This window comes from Camellia sinensis, chromosome 2 (assembly GCF_055761805.1).
Source record: "Camellia sinensis isolate YWXY chromosome 2, ASM5576180v1, whole genome shotgun sequence".
Classification (NCBI taxonomy): domain Eukaryota; kingdom Viridiplantae; phylum Streptophyta; class Magnoliopsida; order Ericales; family Theaceae; genus Camellia; species Camellia sinensis.
This window is the reverse complement of record NC_138962.1, coordinates 51,446,808-51,468,121: the sequence shown is the minus strand read 5'-3', so window position 1 is coordinate 51,468,121 and position 21,314 is coordinate 51,446,808. Positions and strand designations below refer to the sequence as shown.

The 21,314-nt window shown below is 31.2% G+C and overlaps 1 protein-coding gene across 1 annotated transcript; it reads left to right on the top strand.

Moving 5' to 3' along the window:
• The first annotated feature begins 2,446 nt into the window (after window positions 1-2,446).
• On the top strand, window positions 2,447-5,801 carry LOC114295589 (uncharacterized). Its single transcript, XM_082913522.1, has 5 exons — window positions 2,447-2,510; window positions 2,611-2,650; window positions 3,876-3,924; window positions 4,300-4,488; window positions 5,364-5,801. The coding sequence occupies exons 1-5, from the start codon at window positions 2,505-2,507 to the stop codon at window positions 5,437-5,439; spliced, it is 360 nt and encodes a 119-aa protein (XP_082769648.1). The 5' UTR covers window positions 2,447-2,504; the 3' UTR covers window positions 5,440-5,801.
• Window positions 5,802-21,314: the final 15,513 nt, after the last annotated feature.

The following is a 21,314-nucleotide window of genomic DNA, read 5'->3' as shown; positions in this document are numbered from 1 at the left end:
GTTAAGCTTTGACTTTTGTAAAAAGTGAGCAATATGGTCCCACATGCACCTCAATGTCCCAGCCACCTTCGCCTTGCATGTCATTGTACCCAATCCCAACCTTTTCATCTTGTACCCATCAGACGGCTATCATGCAATGCTATTTGTGTGCTATTTATCTAAAAAGAATATATATATATATATATATATATATATATATATATATATATATATATATTAACATAATATCCGTGCATGCACGGATTAAAACAAATAATTAAACTATAACAAAAACTTTGTTTATAATATAAAAGAAAATTGATTTAATATTAATTAGTTCTCATACAATAATTATATTTATGATAAAATATCAATGCATTTTGTCTTAATGAATTTCGTAATTTTAGTTTTTCAATTTATGAATTATCTCATAGTTATTATGTAAAATCAATTACTTTGTCTATTTTGTAGAATTCAATCAATTAATTACCCCTAGAATGGTCCCCACTACAAGAAATTAGTCTTTTAGAGATTAATATTTAAGGAATAGTTGAATTTGGTCGTTAAAAATAATACAAATTTAAACATATGATAATTTACTTATAAGATTATAAAAATGTCTGTTAATATTCTCACTTAATATTTACATAACTTTTTGAGATTAATAAATTTGATTACTAATACATTATTAATTTTTTTAGAAACTAAATATTTTTATCATTATCAATTAAAAACATTTTGCGACCAAATATTTTAATCATTTTAACCATTAAAAAATGGGGACCTCACTTCAGCCCTAACGGGTTTGCTAGCAATCAAAAAGTTGCAACTCTCATTCTCTCTTCAACGGGTTTGCTCTCTCTCTAAGCATCCATGGCAGATTTGCTCAATCTTCTTCAAATTTTGGTGCGTCTCTCTCTCTCTCTCTCTCTCTCTCTCCGCCTATACACATAAATATGATTTACAATATTGATCCGATCATCTCTTTTTCTTTCTCTTCATCATTTTCTACATCACAATCTTCAATCAATGGAAGATTTCATCATTGATTCATTGAAGAAGAATCTCGGTTGTCGATTTACTTCTCTTCCGAGTTCTCTCTCACCTGGTATCGAAAACCCTAGGCCAGTACTCTCTAAACTGTTAAATTATTGATTTATATGAAGTTTAAGACTCTGGAACTCTGAAACTCTGATTTCTAAATACATAGGGACCAAGTAAACTCTGATTTCTAAACTTTGCATCAGAGTTTTATATATGAAGTTTCTGATCTTAATTTCTGTAAATTTTTTATATCTTTTTTTGTTTTGTGATTGTTGTTCGAGTTTCTATATATGAATTTTTCTGTAAATTTTGACCTGATAGATTTGATGAATGATTTTTTTTTTTTTTTAACTTCCCATTCATTGACTGATTGATATCAGAAACTTCATAATATGTATATCTGTTACTTTCTTTTTTCTTGATGGATTTCTATCTTGTTGGTGTTTGATTGGACTACTACAATTTTATATTTTGCTCACCATCTGGTTGACAATATGCCTAATGATGATACTATGAAAATAGTGAGTGTGTTCCATTGATATGAGTCGCATAGTTGCTTTAATTGTTGGTGTTACACTTATTATACTATAGTGAGAGTTATAACTTGAGTTGCTCAAGTTGTCTTGCTTGAGATGCACCTTTTTGTGTAACTTAAGCTTCGGATACTTTTCCTTTTTGTGTTTCCTTATTGCTCCAAAGCCTAACATAGTTTTTAAATTTTCAGGAAATAATAAACATATTGTTCTTCATTAGATGTTCCTAAACATGAAAGGATGATGTTTCAGAATTTGCTATCTTATGGTGTCACTTCTTACACATTGTCTTCCATTAAAATGCTTCTTAATAAGCAATCATGCCCTTTCCTTTCATAGGTTAATTTAAAACCAAAGGTTCCAACCAAAGCTGTATGTGCAGAGCATCTTGAGTTGAGAAAAGAAATATTGACTTTATTGAGTCTTTAGAAACAGGTATTTCTACCTAAGGTTCATCTTGAATTTGCATCTTTTTTAATTGTTCAAATATTTATATAATTTAAGTTGGCAAATGTTCTGTTGTGCTTTGACTGATATTTCAAGGTTGTGAATTTTCTTTATTGTGCTTTGCCTTTATATAGTTTATAGAATCCTTAAAGTCACTTTAGGCCATGTTTGGATCTTAGATTTATTGAGGGAAAGCAAAATGAAATAAAAAAAGATAGGAAACAAGACTAAAGTAAAAGGAGTTAAATTTATTTATTTATTTTTTAATGCTTTATCTGATAGAAACAACTTCTTGAATAAACTTGCAATCTTCACATGTGCCAGCAACTTATAGCAAATTAAACTAATAAATCTCTAAATTCCTAACTTCCACAAACTTAATATCCTGTGAGGTTCTCTTGGTGCCTTTTGATTTAATATCCTGTGTTTCCTTCTCTTTGTTTTAGATATTCATTGTGGTAGCACTTGGGTTTCAAAGTTTGTCTGTTTTATTTGTTTCTAATGGCGGTATGTTAGACAATGACACATCGAATGGAATGATGAGAAATCTGCTCATTTCTTTGTTTCTTTTCCTTTTGCTTATGTTTTTACTTGGGTCATTGTTTAGATTGAGAAGCTTTTTAAAGATGAAGCTACTGAAGAAAAGGGTGAGTGAGCCAATGTTTCTAGTCACTCTCAAGTTTGTAGTCAATGTTTCTACTGACCTTCAACAATTCGTAATATAAATCCCCTTGTTTTCAGTGCAATCCATAATTTCCTCAATGTTTAGCACAAAAAGTGTCTGCTCTGTTGATTTCAGTGAGGATCCATTGCAGCTCACATTGTCTCGTTATTTGCCTCGTTTTCCTTGGTTTATGTCAAGTTCTTCTTTAGCCATCCTATAATTTTTAATAATTTTAGAATTATACATATCATTTATGGCTCTGTTAACATTTGTTGTTATGCATAAGGGGTTTTGTCTAGTTCTACTCTGTGATATTTATTCCCATTTTTTTGTTTGTTACCTTCCCCAAGTAAGTATGTGAGATTTAGTTAACTAACTCCAAAATCCTATTTGTTCAGAATCATAAATAAATTACGAGCTCGTTTTATTGAGTATAGACCTTAATCTTGTTTGAGAATTTTCATCAGTGTTGGCTATCACAACTTTCATCTTATTTTTTAATTGACTTTATTGTATTTTTCTAGACGGATGATGACCATTATTCAGAATATGTTGTTTCTAGCATTTCAATATCTAATGATTATCTTAAGAAAATCCTGATAATGGAAGGGACTCAGTTTATTGGTGTGTTTTCGTCAAGACTTCTTGTAAAAGAAGGCCACCCTGTATCAACCCTTCTCTTTACATTCTACATTTACATGTATTGATTTTCTTTTTCCAATTGTTTTAACTTTCTGAACCATCTTTTCCACCTCATGGTGTGCAATTAAAATTAGGTTGACAAATTCCTACACAGATTTATATTTGATGACGTCTTTGACTTTTTAATAAACAAGTTTCATCTATCAGTTAGTCAATTCAATGGAGCTATTATTAACAGTGATACTTGGAATCCATTAATAAACAGAGGCATATTCTTATGTTCACTTCATTTAAATTATTTGATGTACTAATTACGCATCATATATCTAATCTAATCTACCAACCTAAAATTCAAATGAAAATATGTTCATATGACTCTTTCTATTTGTACTTGTTTGTTTGTTATTTTGAAAATATGTTCATATATATATATATATATATATATATTGTAGATCTATAAATAACACAATAAGTAGTTCACATTTTTGTTCGATTGGCCTGCACATTGTCATGGATGTAGATTTTCTATAGGTTGATTCTTCATCTTCTTCTTCATTTTTTTGCAGATTTCTGCTACTTTGAAGACATCAATTGGTTAATTCACTCTCTATCAAGGTATTTCTCGATCCTTCAAGTAGTATTGAGTTTTTAATACAGATTGTAGCCAAAAATTAGTTTTAATGTTGAATTAATAAAATTAATTTAACTCATTCTGTTTGATTTTTGTTTACTTCATCCTTTTGATGTGAATTTTAATTATAGGTATTTCTCGATCCTTTTGATGTGAATTTTAATTTAACTGAGGTTTGTTAAGGGAACCAGACCATATATGTTCCCTGTTCTGTATTGGCTGGAACATCTTGGGGGAGAGGTGAAGATCCTTGACAAGGATCTGATATTGGTTGAACTTCACTCATTTCCTCACCTGAAGAATTTTCTTCTTCAAGCTATGTCTCTTAACTGTTTTCTCCATTTTTTTGTTTGCCCCAGGTATGCATTAGATGATATTGGTTCTGGATCTCATGTGCATCTCAGTTTGTGGGAAAATGGGAAAAATGTATTTATGGCATCTGGTGGACACGCTAAGCATGGAATGTCCAAGGTTGGAGAAGAGTTCATGGCAGGGGTTTTAAATCATCTACCTTCAATTCTGGCCTTTACGGCACCACTTACAAACAGGTTTTTAATTTTTTCTTATAATTTTGATTATTCTTGTGCAAAACATGTGTCAGAGTTGAACCCATATGAATAGGTAGTTAGGTACTAACAAAGGAGTATGCATTTTTACCAGTTCTGTTAAAATATCTTGTCTACATAGAATTATTTTTTAAGCATGCAGTTATATTTGGAAATTTGATGGGTGTACTATTGATCTTGAGGAGAACCTTTCAAGGTGATGTTTCCATCGCTTTCTGTTTTGCATGAAGAAAGCAGATTTCTCACAATAATTTTAGGGAGCCACTATTCTGCAAAGACTTTTTCCCAGTTGATCATTTGAATTGAAACAAACAGATCCTTACATTTCTACGTCTCCCTGCAGACTTGAATTTATTTATTTTTATGCATGGACCTTTTTCTAATCTGGAAGTTTTTATGTAGAACTCGTTGGCCTAGAAACATGAAAAGACAGATAAGATGTTTGAAATTTTGAATGAAATTCAATTTTTGATGAATTGAAGGATTTCAATTTTCAGCAGAATATGTAACTTATTTTTTTAAAAAATACATGTATTCTTTTCCTATTCTTATCATAGGTTGTCTGTGTGACATGGTCTTGTGTAAAACTCAACCCCAATTGCTAACTTGTAAAGTGAGGGTGCACTTTTGACACTTATTCTAATTGTCGATGCTCCATTTTTGCTAAATTTAAATAGTGCCCTTCTGTGCAAATTCTTTTTGCCCATTTCTTCACTTCCAAATTTATGCAGTTTGAAGGATCAAAATTTTAGTATGTTGTTGGGTTTTTGAACTTCAAATAGATGTGTATTAAATGAACAAAAAATAATATAGTTTGTTTTCTCTAATTTCCTTGTTCAACTGTTATTGGAATGTAGTTATGATTGCATGTGCCCAATATTTGGAGTGCAGCATACCAGTGCTGGGGAAAAGAGAACAGAGAAGCACCCCTGAGAACCGCATGCCCACCTGGGGTTCAAAATGGTGTTGTGAGCGACTTTGAGATTAAAGCATTTGATGGGTGTGCAAATCCACACTTGGGGCTGGCTGCTATAATTGCTGCTGGGATTGATGGCCTTCGTAGACATCTGAGTTTGCCTGAACCCATTGGTAAGTAGGATTATATGATTGTACTATACCCAATGTATCACATCGATTATTTGTTTAGTGTTTTTTTTGTGCGTTATTTCCGAATATTTTTTTAGACATACCATCCATAAATCTCCCATGTTTCATGTCCTTTCAGTCCTGGCACTTAATCAAAAAAAAAAAAAAATCCTTTATGAATTATGTGAAAGCGTTTAGATTCAACTGTATCATTCCTCTGACAGTGTTCATGCCAAATATTCATACTTGGTTCGATATGCATTAGTCATGGTATGTGCTATGATGTTTCCAAAAATATAAGAAGTGTTTTCCTCTTTTTTTCCTCAGCAATCTTTATGTGGAATCTTCCAAGGGTCCAAGCCCATATGGGCCCTTTGATTCCAAATTTTTAATTGTATCTTCAAATGCATTACTACAATTTGGAGTCTAATAGAAGTCAAATAATTTTTTTTAAAAAAATTTCTTTCAATTTGCCCAAAAAATCTGAGCTTTTATCTGCTTCAAATGCCTTAGTTAAGTTCTTCAAGGTTGATATCCATTTTTGGATTTCATCTACATCTTTTTAAAATTTTTGAACTTTGTTTACACTTGTGATTATGATCGTGTGCAAGATTTTCATCATTTCTCTATGACTATAGATGGTGATTAGCTTTTGTGGTCGTGGAACAACTAATTGTTTAGGGCATGTTGCTCTTGTAACTGAACTAGTGAAGAGGTGGTGCGAGAAAATGACAAAGTTGAAGTCGTCATAGAGTTCTAACTCATACAATGTTGAACAAATTTGATCTTGTTTTGGGATTTAACTCATATAATGAACTATGTTGAAGTGAGTTTGAATACTTCGTACGTTTTCAGTTTATATTTTATATTTACAAAAATTTAAAAAACTTAACTAAAAATTTGTTTGGTAAATTTTTTATTTATAAATCAATGATCTCAGTTTATAAATTTGGCCAAAAAATGTAAACTCAAAAAATGAGTTTACGTTTTGAATTTTATTTTATTTTTATCACCCAACACTAGCCACCACTCGCCACCATTTTCCACCATCGTCTTTCGCCACCACCTGCCACCCCTCACCACCACCTGCCACCACCACTCACCAACCACCTGCCATCACCACCCGCCACCACCATCCACCCCTCGCCGCCGCCGCCGCCACCACCACCACCCCCCACCCACCTGCCACCCACTACTCGCCACTACCACCCGCAATCACCACTCACCACCCACTTGCCACCATCATCCACCACCCGCCACCACCAGCCACCCGCCACCATCACCCACCAGTTGCCACCACCAACCACCACCACCACCACCACCACCACTACCATCACCCACCATTGACCTGCCACCACCACTCACTACCCCCCGCCACCACCACCACCACCACCACCCACTCGTTACCATCCACCACCTGCCACCACCACCACCACCACCACCACCCACTCGCTATCATCCACCACCCGCCACCGTCACCCACCCACCTACCCACCACCACCCGCCACCACCACCCACCCGCCGCACCACCACCGCCACTACCACCCACCCGCCGCACCACCACCACCACCCACTCGCTACCATCCGCCACCGTCACCCACCAACCCACCACCACCACCACCACCATCTGCCACATACACGCCACCACCACCCACCACCTCCCGCAATCCGTTACCCACCTGCTACCACCACCTCCCCCACCACCACCACCACCACCACCACCACCACCACCCACTTTACCACCCACCACCCGCCACTGTCACCCACCCACCACCACCACCACCACCCGCCACCCACTCGCCGCCACCACCCACCCGCCACCAACCACTTGCTACCACCACCCACTCGCTACCACCCATCACCCGCCACCACCACCCATCCGCCACCACCCACCACCACCCGCCATCCGCCACGCACTTGCCACCTCCGCTACCACCACCACTCACTCGTTACCACCCGCCACCATCACCACTCACTTGCTACCATTTTCCACCACCGTCTTCTGCCGTCACCACTCGTCTCCACCCACCACCCGCCACCACTTGTCATTTCTCACTCTTTTTTATATTTTTAAACATTTTTTGAACATGTTGTCTAAACAAAATGTGTTTGTAGTTTATGTTTTTCTAAAAATAAACAAAAACCAGTTTATAAAATTTTTGTAAATATAAACTGAAAAAGTAAACGTTATCAAGCAGGCCCGAGTTTTGATTTTTGTAATTTGTTTTTTGTATATACAAGAATAGATTTGATCTTGTGTGCAAGATTTGATCTTGTTTTTTTCTATATACAGAGATAGATTTGGGCTGTGGATGTCAATTTGTAGCTATGAAATTGAATGTTTTCAAAATGTTATTTCAAACTTGCAGCGACCAAATATATTTGTTATTAAAAAGGTCACTATTTTTCTTTTGGCGACCAAATGAAGACATTTTGTGACAAAGTATTAGCGACGAAATATTTTAGTTTTGCAATATCAAACATTTTGTGACAATATAAAATTGGTCGCTAATTGTCATTTTCAGTGACATTTTCAAAAATTCGTTGCTAAAGACTTTTTTAGACGCTCTGTTAGCGACTTTTTTAGTGACGAATTTAATTTTGTCACAAAATTATTTAGAGACCAAATTAATAGTTATAGGGACCAAAATAATTGGTCGCCAAAAGTCTTACATATTGTAGTGCCCATTAAATATTTGTTAATTATATTGAGTGACTCAAGTCTATGGAAAGCCTATTTTGTCTCAGGGTTGGTTAACATATTATTGTTACCAATTTTCATCAATGTTTTTTAACATTTTTATTTTTATTTAAATATAATTTTTAATATACGTGTGAGAAATTTATGAGGAGGTGGAATACATAGACCATCTTGTAATCCATGATCTGTGAAGGAGGAAAGGACTTCTGTTGTCGTGCTCAAAATTGGACAAATATACAAGAATGCGAGAGCGACTGTGGAAACATCTCTCGAAAGTGATGATGTAATGTATGACAATACAATATTAATGAATTGACAATAAAACTAGTAATTTTATTGGATAAAACTTTTGTTATTTTTTTATTTGTAATATTAATGAATTGACAATAAAACTAGTAATTTTATTGGATAAAACTTTTGTTATTTTTTTATTTGTTAATAAGTACCTCTGAGCATGGAAAAAAAAAAAATTAGTTAATAAGTGCCTCTAGAGTACAAGTAAAAGATAATTTTTTTTTTAAAAAACACAACATATTTTTTTATTAAATTCAATGTACTTTTATTAGAATTAATATACTTTTTAATAGTTTTATATATTTTTAAGATTTTTTATACACACTCCTTAACATTAAACAATGTATAGGGACATTTGTGAGAGATCTCTAGAAAATTAATATCATGATGCATCATTTTTAATGGAAAAATTTTACTATGCACACCCCTTGAAAAGATGTATCATATGCACCCCTAATTATGTCATTATATTCTTTAATTATGACTATTTTTTTTCTTTACTTATGACAATATTGTAGTTATAATTCATGAGATCTCTGGTTATACTTCATGTAGTGTTTGGTTATGACATTCTTACTTTTTTTATTTTTTTTAGTTATGACTCAAAAATAGTAGAGTTATGTCATTTTCTTCTTTTATTATAAGATGCATATGGTACATTTCTTTTTTTAATGATATTAAAATTTCAAAAAAGGCAGAGAAATGAATGTAAAAGTTTAAGTCTTAAATGCCTAACAATGTATTGCAATTTATAGTTGTATAGTTTTTATAATTTCGGATTAAAATTTGAAGGAGAAAACTTAAAAAGAAAATATTTAAGAAAATTTGAATAGTAATTAAAGACAATTTCCCTTTGAAGGAGAGACCTGAAAATTGAATTTTTTTAAAAAAATTAATTAATAATTAATGAAATTTTTCCTTTGAATGAGAGACTTAAAAAGGAAAAGAAAAATATAAATGGTAATTAATGAAGTTTTCCAGAGACTTAATAAGGAAAACATTTAATAGCAATTAATAAAAAATTTCTTTTTTTGTGTTGGGATTTTCTGTCAATATGAAATGGAAATATTATTTTTATGGAATATTAAAATGGTTATTTTTGGTCTTGGTGTTACATATTTAACTAGCATATGAACCTGTGCGATGCACGGACTAAATAAATCTTTAAAAATAATTTTAAAATTAAATAATAATATAAAATTTATTTTAAAAGTATTAAAATAATTTAGAATGAATTAAATTTTAACTATTGTATTATAATGTATATTGCAGTTGTTATGTTATTTATTGCATATTTTAAGTTTACAATAAAAAATAAATGTCATAATTTAATTGGTAAATATGAAAAAAAAAAACAAAATTAGAATAAATTCGAAAAATTATATTTGTGATAAAATAAAAATAAATTTCATTTTATAAATATTTTAGTTTTGGTTTGTTCTATGTTAAAGTTTGTCATAAAATTTAAACATTCCTTTAAGAAATAAAACAATATATATTGATAAAATTGTTAAAATCAGTTAAAAAACTAACTAATTTATACAAAAATTAATTAATTAAAATTTTAAAATTTTATTTTATTTTAAAATATAAACTGTATTTAACTGAAATATGCACAATATTATAATATTAAATGAGAACATTTGTTTACTTTATATAACTAAGGAAAATGTTATGGACTCCAAATAAATTACCAATTGTTTGGGCGGAAAGTTTGTTTTGAACCAAACAATATCAGTCATTTAACCTTTAATTAGGTCAATTTTCAATTTATTTCGAATCAAACAAATTTAGCCAATATATTTTGATAAAACCGCTAAGAAACAAAAAAAAAAAAAAATTCAATCTAATCGGTTAGGTCAAAAGCCTAATCAACTTATATGAATTTAATTAATTAAAACTTTTAAATTTTATTTTAATTTTAGAATTTAAACTGTTTTAAACTGAAACATATACAATACTATAATATTAAATAAGGGAAAATGTTCATTTTATATAAATGAAACAACTCACTTTTTTTTTTCTTTTCCTGATGGAGGATTGTAAAATAAAAGTTAACAATTGTTTGGGTGGAAAATTTATTTCTAATCAAGCAATCAGTCGTTCAATTTTTAGTTTATCTCAAATCAAATAATTCTAACCAATATATTTTGATAAAACCGCAAAAATCGCAAGTAAACCAGCGAATCAATTAAACCGAAAATGATTTAGCATAATCGGTTAGGCCAAAAGACCAACCAACTTATACAAAAATTAATTGATTAAAATTTTCAAATTTTATTTTAAAATTTAAACTATTTTGAACTGAAACATGCAGAAAATCCAAATATTAGGAGGATAAGATTCACGTTATATAAGTAAAACAACTTACTTTTTCCTTCTTTTCTCGATATGAGATTATAAAATAAATTATATAATAGACTAATTAGAGTTTTTATTTTAAAATTTAAATTGTCTTGAATTGAACTATATACAACACTACAATATTAAATGGAGTATAAGATTTACTTTATATAAATAAAACAACTCACTTTTTCCTTCTTCTCTTGATGTGGGATTATAAAATAAATCATAAACTAATTAGATTTTTATTTTTATATGGTTAAATAGAGGCTAACCAATGAAATTTTTTTTTTTAATTATTTAAAATTAGGAAAATCAGTATGAGAAATCATCGTTAAATCAACGAATCAGTTAAACCAAAAACGAATCAGCCTAATCGATTAACTCAAATGGCCAATTAACTTATACAAAAATTAATTAATTAAAACTTTTAACCGTTATTTTAAAATTTAAACTGTCTTGAATTAAAAAAAATGCACAACACTACAATATTAAGATTCATTTTATATAAGTGAAACAACTTATTTTTGCATTCTTTTAAAATAAAAGTTAACAATTATTTAGGCGGGAAGTTTATTTTTAATCTAGCAATCTTAGTTGTTCAATTTTTATTCAGATCAATCTTTAGTTTATTTCGAATCAAACAAATCTAATCAATATATTTTGAAAAAATCGTTAAAATTGCAGTTAAACCAACAAATCAGTCAAATAAAAAATGATTCAGTCGAATCAATTAGTACACTAATATATATATATATTAATTAATACATATAGCATTATTATATTTTTATTGGAACCTACAAAGTGATGTTTTGTGGCTTAAGAAACCGTAGACTACACTTGAAGAATGCAAATGGATTTGTAGTAGATTGCATCGAGCAATGGAAATGGAAATGCATTCCCTGTTTAAGATCTCTGGCTATATCTTATGTAGCGTTTGGTTATAACATTTTTATTTATTTTTATTTTTTTAATTATGACTCAAAAAATATGGAGTTATGTCATTTATTTATTTATTTATTATAAGATGCATATGGTACATTTCTTTTTTAATGATATTAAAATTTCAAAAAAGGAAGAGAAATGAATGTAAGTCTCAAATGCCTAACAATGTATTGCAATTTATAGTTGTATAATTTTTATAATAAAAAATATTAAAAATCTTAAAAATTCTACCAAAAGTTTTACCAAATGCCTTACATGGGTGTGAGACTCACATGGACCCACATGAGATCCATATTGAATGGGCTCACATCCATATGAGACATTTAGTAGAAATTTTGATATAATTTTTGAAATCTCTAGCATTACTCGTTTATAATTTCAGATTAAAATTTGAAGGAGAAAACTTAAAAAGAAAATATTTAAGAAATTTTAAATAGTAATTAAAGACATTTCCCTTTGAAGAAGAGACCTGATAATTGAAATTTTCATAAAAATTAATTAATAATTAATGAAAATTTTCCTTTGAATGAGGGACTTAAAAAGTAAAAGAAAATATAAATAGTAATTAATGAAATTTTCCAGAGTCTTAATAAGGAAAACATTTAATAGTAATTAATACAAAATTTCTTTATTTGTGTTGGAATTTTCTGTCAATATGAAATGGAAAAAATATTTTTATGGAATATTAAAATGGTTAATTATTTTTGGTCTTGGTGTTACATATTAAATATGGTAGATATAATGCATTAAATTGAGATTATTTTATTTTTACCCTTACACTTTGTCACGATTTTCAATGACTCCCCAGACTACTCTTATTTTCACGCATACCCCTATACTATTTAAGTTACTATCAATTTTACCCCTACTGTCAAATTTGAAACGAAAAAAGTGAAAAAATTTATATTTTGACTTCAAATTTCAAAAGAAAGATGCAGACCCACCCTTTTCCTACCAGCAAACCACCATCAGTAACCACCACTTCAAGCCCTTCTATTTCCTTCATCGTAACTCCGTTTCGCCTCATTTTTTTGTTGTTGGATTCAACTCATGGTCTAGTTTTCGTATCACATCTCATACGTCTCATTCTTCCTCTTTTTGCATGCTATCAGAGCTCCGAAAGTCGATAAAAAAAATAAAAGACTTCTCTTCTCGTTTTCGACTTTTCTTCGAGTCATCTTTTGAACTTCGTATCTTTCTTGATTCTTCACGGTTCTACTTCATTCTTTCGTTATTCTCTTCACCTCACTTCCTACTTCGCCCTACACTACCTCGCTTTCTCACTTCTTTGTGTAATGGGCGATTTTGATATGCCGAAAGTTGTCTGAAAACTAATTTCGAAAATTTCAAAACGTTCATCTTTTGTTTTCTTTCTTCTCCATCTTCCTCGTTTTTCTTATTCTTCTTCACTCATACATAAATTGCCTATAGTTGCATAATTTACCTACTCAGAAACTCCAACCAAAACATGCAAAGTTTTAATTTACTATTTATGGCCTTCAATGCAGATGTTTCTATACAGCATTGCATGGTCTTCCTGGGTACTTCCTTGCAGCCTAAAAAGCGCTTTCAAGTCTTTTCCTTTTCACAGAAGTGCTATTGTTGATAGTTACCTAATTTGTGTTACCTCTTAGTTTCTCTAACAATTAGAATCTGGTAGGTTCCTTACGCGGCTGCTATGTGCTCTTTTCTGGCTGTATTTGCAACACCTTGTGTGAGTTCTATATATCTGATCACAAACTCAGTCATGTGTTCTGACTAGTTTGAAGTTCATATTTAATGAATAGAGGATCTAAAAAATGTGCAGTTATGGAGCATTGCATCTAAACAAGTCGGCCCCAATGAGCAGGTAAATCTTGAAAAGTGGCCGTTTTGGGTTGATCAACCATCATGTTATAGGGTTGATCAACCATCATGTTATCGATCATTCTCTTGTAATAATTTAAAAAATTTAAAATTTTATTTTATTCTATTGATTAATTGGATTGTTTGATGAATTATAATTATGGGTTTCTAATATTCGGTGTTTTGATTATATTGTTATGTCTCTTTTAGGATGCACAGTTTGGGATTGTTTGCTTTTTAAATTTGTGGTTTGCGTTTATTTTCTCTTTTGAAATTTTTGAAATTAGTTTTCGAACAATTTTTGACATATCAAAACCGCCCATTACACGAAGAAGTGAGAAAGTGAGGTAGTGTAGGGCGAAGTAGGAAGTCAGGTGAAGAGAATGGCGAAAGAATGAAGTAGAACCTTGAAGAATTGAGAAAGATATGAAGTCCGGAAGATGGCTCAAAGAAAAGTCGAAAACGAGAAGAAAATTCTTTTTTTTATGGACTTTCGGAACTCCGATAGAATGCAAAAAATGGAAGAATGAGATGTATGAGGTGTGATACGAAAATTAGACCGTGAGTTGAATCCAACGACACAAAAATGAGGCGAAACGGAGTTATGACGAAGGAGATAGAAGGGCTTGAAATGATGGTTGCTGGTGGTGGTTTGCTGGTAGTAAAAAGGTGAGTCTGCATCTTTCTTTTGAAATTTGGGGCCAAAATATAAATTTTTTAACTTTTTCCATTTCAAATATGACAATAGAGGCAAAATTGATAGTAACTTAAATAGTATAGTGATACGCGTGAAAATAAGATTAGCCTGGGGTCATTGAAAATCGTGACAAAATATAGGGGTAAAAATTAAATAATCTCCATTAAATTGGTACATACATGATTCATTGGAAGCGACAAAGTGGTGTTTTGTGCTTAAGAAGCCATAGGCTACACTTGAAGAATGCAAATGGATTTGTAATAGATTGCATCGAGCAATGTAAATGCATTGTATGGTGAATACTTGGTTGGCATCATAGGGAAGACCAAAGGGTGTATTAACTTTGTTTATCTCCTCAACTACTGTATTGTGTTTCAATATGGATTTATGGGTTGAGTTGAGAGAGAACTACTGTATTGTGTTTCAATATGGATTTATGGGTTGAGTTGAGAGAGAGAGAGAGAGAGAGGGGGAAGAGTCTCCCCTATGGTTATGAGAGGAAAATTGTGTATCAATATCAATTTATGGGTTGAGTTGAGAGAAAGAGAAAGGGAAGAGTCTCTCTAATGGTTGCAGGGCTAGCCCTGAGATTTAGGGGCCCAGGCCGAGTTTCAAAAATGTGGTCCTTCTTACATTGAAAAAAAAAAAGTTCATGGATAAAACGATAAGTTACAATTTTTTTATTTGTTTGTAACCATATAAAAATTTACTTGCATATATAATCATTAAAATTATAAACAAAAATTTACTTGCATATATTAAGATAGGAAGCAATCATTACAAATACTCAAAAAAAAAAAAAATCTGATCTTGTTACTTTATAGTTTAGCAATATCTAGTTCATAATTGAACCAACTATCACATAAACATTACCCTTCTCACATTTTTAGCTGCAAAATCACTAATGAAGCTTGCATAATCGAATTTATCCACCATATGCTTTTCAATGGATAATAAAGCTAACCCATTCAATCTGTGGACTGTGTTTCTTTCTTTTTAGGCCCCATATTCAATTGGGCCTAAGTATTTGTGCCTTTTTTTTTATATCTAAAACACAAAATTAAGGGACCCCTATTTTCAGCCCAAATTTGAGGCCCAAGGCGCGGGCCTCTCTTGCCTGCCCTCAGGGCCGACCCTATATGGTTGTGAGAGGAAAATTGTGTATCAATATGGATTTATGGTTGAGTTGAGAGAGAGAGAGAGAGAGAGAGGGGGAAGAGTCTCTCCTATGGTTGTGAAAGGAAAAGAAATGGTTGAGAGAAAAAAAATATTATAGGACACCAAGTATCTTGGCATAGGGTTTGAAAAGTGGTGCAGATTTTGAGTATTTTTTTGAACATCTTATATGTATTCTTTATTTTGAATATATAGTGGATTTATGTCTCTCCTGTTAATGTAGACATTACGGCCGATTCACGTTAAATATTGTGTGTGCATATTTTACGGTGGTACTATACGTACTAATTTGCATATCAATTAGTGTACCAACATATACTGTGACGTTATTATTTCAAAATTATGACCCTACCCATTATACAAATCCAAAACCTTTAAAATTACGTCACATCATCTGTTAGTATACTAATTAGTATACCAATTGATACAAATAATATTATTCCATATTTTATAGGGTATTGCTTCCGTTGACACATGGGTTCATATTTTTATTGGGGGATTTATTCCCAACAATTTGTTTCTTAATGGTAACTAAATTCAATTCAAGTTAAAATGTAAAGAGTTATGCTAGAAATTTCAAATAAATTACTAAAATTTTTACCAAACCTCTCACATGGGTGTGAAACCCACACACATGTGATTTGTGTGGGTCTCACACCTATGTGAGATGTTTTGCAAAAAAATTGATAATTTATTTGGGATCCATAGCATTTTTTAAATGTAAATTATCTTTAAACAGATAACAATATGACACATCAATTTCAATGATATAAAAATTTCAAAAAAAACTAAGAAAATATATGAATGAGAAGTTTAAGTCTTAACAATGGGGGTGTTTGGTGGAGCTTTTTTAAGCCAACTTATGGCTTCTGGCTTTTAAAAAGTTATTTTGGACTGTTTGGTTAAACTTATTTCAAACAGCTTCTGATTCTAACAACTTATTTTAAGTCAAAAAAGCTGATTCTGAGAAGCTGCTCACCCCTTGCTTCTGATTATCAGCTTCTGCTGTGGACATGTTAATTCACGGTTATACTCTTAGATTTTTTTATTTTTTATTTTTTTAAAAATAGAAAAAGACCCAAATGGACTATTAAATATTATTATTATTTTTTATGAAAAATGTAGACAAATAGTGAATAATAAAAAATAAAAATTAATTGAAAAAACTACTTCACAACTTATTTAACAAAGACTACTCAGCAACTTAAATCTATAATCCAACAGCTATACCAAACAGATTAACAGTTTCTGATTAAAGTCATAATTTATAATCTGTTAAGCTGTAATCTATAATTTGTTTTAACAGCTACACCAAACAGCACCTTTGTATTGCAATTTACAGTAGTATAATATATATAGATGGGATTTTGAAAATATTTTTTTTTATAAATCAAATAACCAATAATCAATAATATGGTAGCATGCATATTTCTTGATTTTATAAATTTAATATTTTAAGATATTTCTATTTCATATATTTTGAATGGCTATAAAAATCTAAATCATGTCTACTATTTTGCTACGATCTTCTCTGCCACACCTTCATGGCAACTACAAAATTGATTCCTACTATTCTACCACACCATCCTGTCTACTATTCTGCCACCCTGTCGACTTTTGATAAATGTAAATCATTGATATTAAGAATTTTTTAATTTTTTTTTTTGAATACACCCAGCATAAATACAATTAAAAAATATAATATTTATAAAAAAAAATTTAAAAAAATTCTCTAAATATAAAAAATATAAACAAAAATATGAAAATTCAATACATTTTTCATATTCTTATGTATTTATTATTATTTTTTAAATATTTTTTTACAAATATTTTACTTTTAAAATACATTTTAAGTAAGGTGCATCTAAAAAAGTTAAAAAAAAATGCTTAAAATTTTAAAAATGTTCACTAAAAATAAAAAAAATACGAAAAATAAAGAACTCAATTTCTAGAAAATTGAAACCAAACACAGTAATTAAATTTTTGGAGAAATTACAAACACCTCTTGAGATTTGCTTAAAATATGAATTGCTCTTTATAGTTTTAGAAATTACATCCCACTTATTAAGATTTTTAATTTCATAACAAATAATTCTTTTTATTAATAAAATATCAAATTAATTAATATTTTTTAATGATGTTAAAATTTTATTTCAGATAATTTTATTATTGTAAAAACTTTTATTTTTTTAATTAATTCTGATGAATAAAAAAATCTAACAAAAAAAGATTTATAATTTTTTAAACTATAAAAAATAATTCATATTTTAAATAAATTTCAAGAAGCACATTTGTAATTTACTTTAAATTTTTTTATCAAATTTCAAATTACACTCATGAGTGATAGTTTTTCCTTTTTTTTTTCTTTTTTTTTTCTTTTTTGTTTTGTTTTGTTTTGTTTTGTTTTGTTTTGAAGTGTCTAACATTTCAACTGAGAATTGTTGATTTCTTTTTTCTTTTTTTTTTTGTAACATTTCAAGTGAGAATTATTATTTTTTTTTTTTGGGGGGGAAGATATTTTCCTATCTAGGTTCGTGGGAAAGTTCCTCTCAAATGCTAATTTTTTAGCTAGTTAAGAGAAATTACAGTGGGATAGTTAAAAAAAGTAAAAAAATATTATAGATCATAAATGAATTACTAAATATTCTATTAAGTTTTTCACATGGGTGAGACTTACACAAATTTGAGAGTTCTAGTAAAAAACTTGATAATTTATTTGAGATTCTTAACATAACTCAAATGTGTGTTAAAGGAAAAAAATAATAAAAGTGGAGCCCAAAAATATATGTTAAGGTGTATTAAGAGGAGTTCGGATCCTCGGCCGCCCTACCCGGCAGCCCTTCCCAGCAGCCCCCCAAAACGACGTCGTTTTGGGGGTTTTTGTTTTTTGTTTTCTTCTTCTTCTTTGTTCAAACAGAAACCAGAGGGGAGGGAAGGGGAGGGGAAGAAGAAGGAAGAGGGCGGCGAGGATTTGGTCGGCGGCTTCCAGTCTCGGAAGAGAGGAGGCGACCGGTGATCGGGGTCGGTGATCGGTTGCCCTTTCTAGAACCTTGTTGATGAAGATGAAGGGCAAAATCTGAATATGATGTTCAAAACTGAAGATGAAGGGCAAAATCTGAAGATGAAGGGAATGTTGATCTGGATTTGCAGAACCTTGTTGATGAACAAATTTTTTTGTTGTTGTTGTTGATGTTGATGATCTGGATCTGCAGAACCTTGTTGATCTTGATCTTGATGATGATGATTTTTTTTTTGTTGATGTTGATAAACCCAGTGCAGCTCCTTCTTCCTTATTTTCATCTTTACAAAGAAAGAAGGTACCACACACATTTAGGAGAGTGGGGTGCTTTGCATAGCTACATTATGAATCTGTGAAATATAGTGTAGTATGTTTCAGTCGAAGCCTGTAAATCTTTGTTTTGTTTTCAAACTCAAAAATTATTTCAGATTTCTATTGTTTTGGTAAAAAAAAAATTCCAAATTTCTTTACAAATATTTTTAATGTTTAAATACATCTAAATTTGTCTGTGAAAATTTTCAAAAATTGAAATTACTTCCAAGAAATGATATCAGAAGAGGGACGAAGAATGCTGGTCTGGTCAACATTTATATATATATATATATCTCACATTTAAAAAAAAAAAAAAAACAATTCTACACTTGAAGTTTACAGATCCAGGAAGAAGAAAACCAGGAAGAAGAAGAAGAATAAGAAAGAAGAAGAGGAAAAAGAAAATACCAGCAAAATCTTTATGTATATGTGCAACATCAATAGATACAGAGAGAGAAGAGAGAGAAAGAAAGAACGAAGAAGAAAAGAGAAAAAAAAACAAAAACCCCCCAAAACGACGTCGTTTTGGGGGGCTGCCGGGTAGGGCGGCCGGGGATCCGGACTCGTGTTAAGAGTTTGTTGATTTTAGAGAGTGAATTGTGGTACAATAGATATGTTAAAGTGTGTGTTAAAATATGTGTTAAGAATATATATATTTCTATACTATTATTAAAAGCCAACAGGAACTTTGGTGTCCTGAAGCCTCTCTTACAATTTTTTTTTTCATTTTTCCTAAAATGGCCATAACTTCTTAAATAATTATATTATTTTTACACTAATATCAATTTGTAGTTACGAATAACATGATAAATTCAAACCAACCAATTCCACCACCCCCACGCTTCCAAACTGCATAACAGTTCTAAATCAGTTTCAACATCTTCGCATTCTGTTTTGAATGATTGAAACCTCGGGGGAGAGAGAGAGAGAGAGAGAGAGAGAGAGAGAGAGAGAGAGAGAGAGAGAGAGATCAGATCTGGTGAAACAGATATTGGAGAATGAAAGGCTTCATCAACAATGGAGATTTCATAAAATCATCAACATTCCTAAAGATCTCAGGTCTCATTTTCATATCACTCGCTTTCTGGTTGGGTATTGAATTAGAAACATTAAAAAGAATTGTGTAGATTTTTTATATATATTATCTTTGTGAGTATATTTTTATTTTATTTGAGATAATGCAGAAGTATATGAGAACGTATGTATATATATCATATTAAATTCAGGAAAAAAAATTATGCAATCGAATATATAAATTAAAAAAAAAAAAAACAAATTGAGTGCCCAAGTGAGTTTCCGAATGAGTTTGCACACGTATCGCGTGTGCCCAGTCGCTAGTATATATATATATATATATATATAATAAAAAAAATAAATAAATAAGTTCCATGAAAGGGGCTCTCTCTCTTTCTCCCTCTCAATGAAAAGCTCTGCTGAAAAAAATGAGGGCACCAAAATGAAGGCTGATAGAAAAATGAAGACTCTCTCTCTCTCTCTCTCTCTCTCTCTCTCTCTCTCTCTCCATGGAAAGCTCTCTTTTTATTTTTCCTTTTGAAGATGCTCAGTTTGGTTTCCCGGAAAATGAAGGCAGCAAGGGTCCGGATGTCTGGCAGAGGAAGATGGCTGGTGTGTTAAAGAATATATATATATATATATATATATAGTTAGCAAAGAAGCAGTAGAGGAAGATGGTCAGACGTCTGGCCAGTCAATTGGCTGGTCAACCGATCAATTACAATTTTTTTTTTTTTAATTGAAAGGTTCAGACGTCCAAACATCCAGCCGGACGACCCCACGACACTTCCTTACATCCCTCCCTCTTTCTCTCTCGCGGTTAAAATGTTAGACACAGTTAACACACAAGTTAACAATTGACACTAACACCCCTTAACACTTCCATTATGAAGACAAAAGTGATTGTGACTGGCTAAAAATTTGGCCACTGACATTAGCACATCCACAATGGATGTGCTAGTGTTAGATGCTAAATATTTGGCTAGCTGAATTCATTTTTGTTCATGCAATGGAGTAGTTAAGTGGTGTGTTAGTGTCAAATGCTAGTGTCAGCTATACTTGTGTGTTAACTGTGGCTACCATTTTAACCAGCGAGAGAGAGAGAGAGAGAGGAGGTGTTGGGTTTGTTGCAAACCCAAAAAATATAATATTATTTTTCAATAACAACCAGAAAATAGCATTTAAAAAAACGAAAATGCAATAAGAAAAAACACATTAAACATTAATGTTAAAAAAATGCCCCAACAAGTTTAAAAAAAAAAAAAATTCAGTTGACCGGTTGACCGACCGGACGTCCAGGCAAATGTCCCGACGGACGACCCAATCCGTTGTGGTGCACATTTATATATATATATATATATATATATATACATATT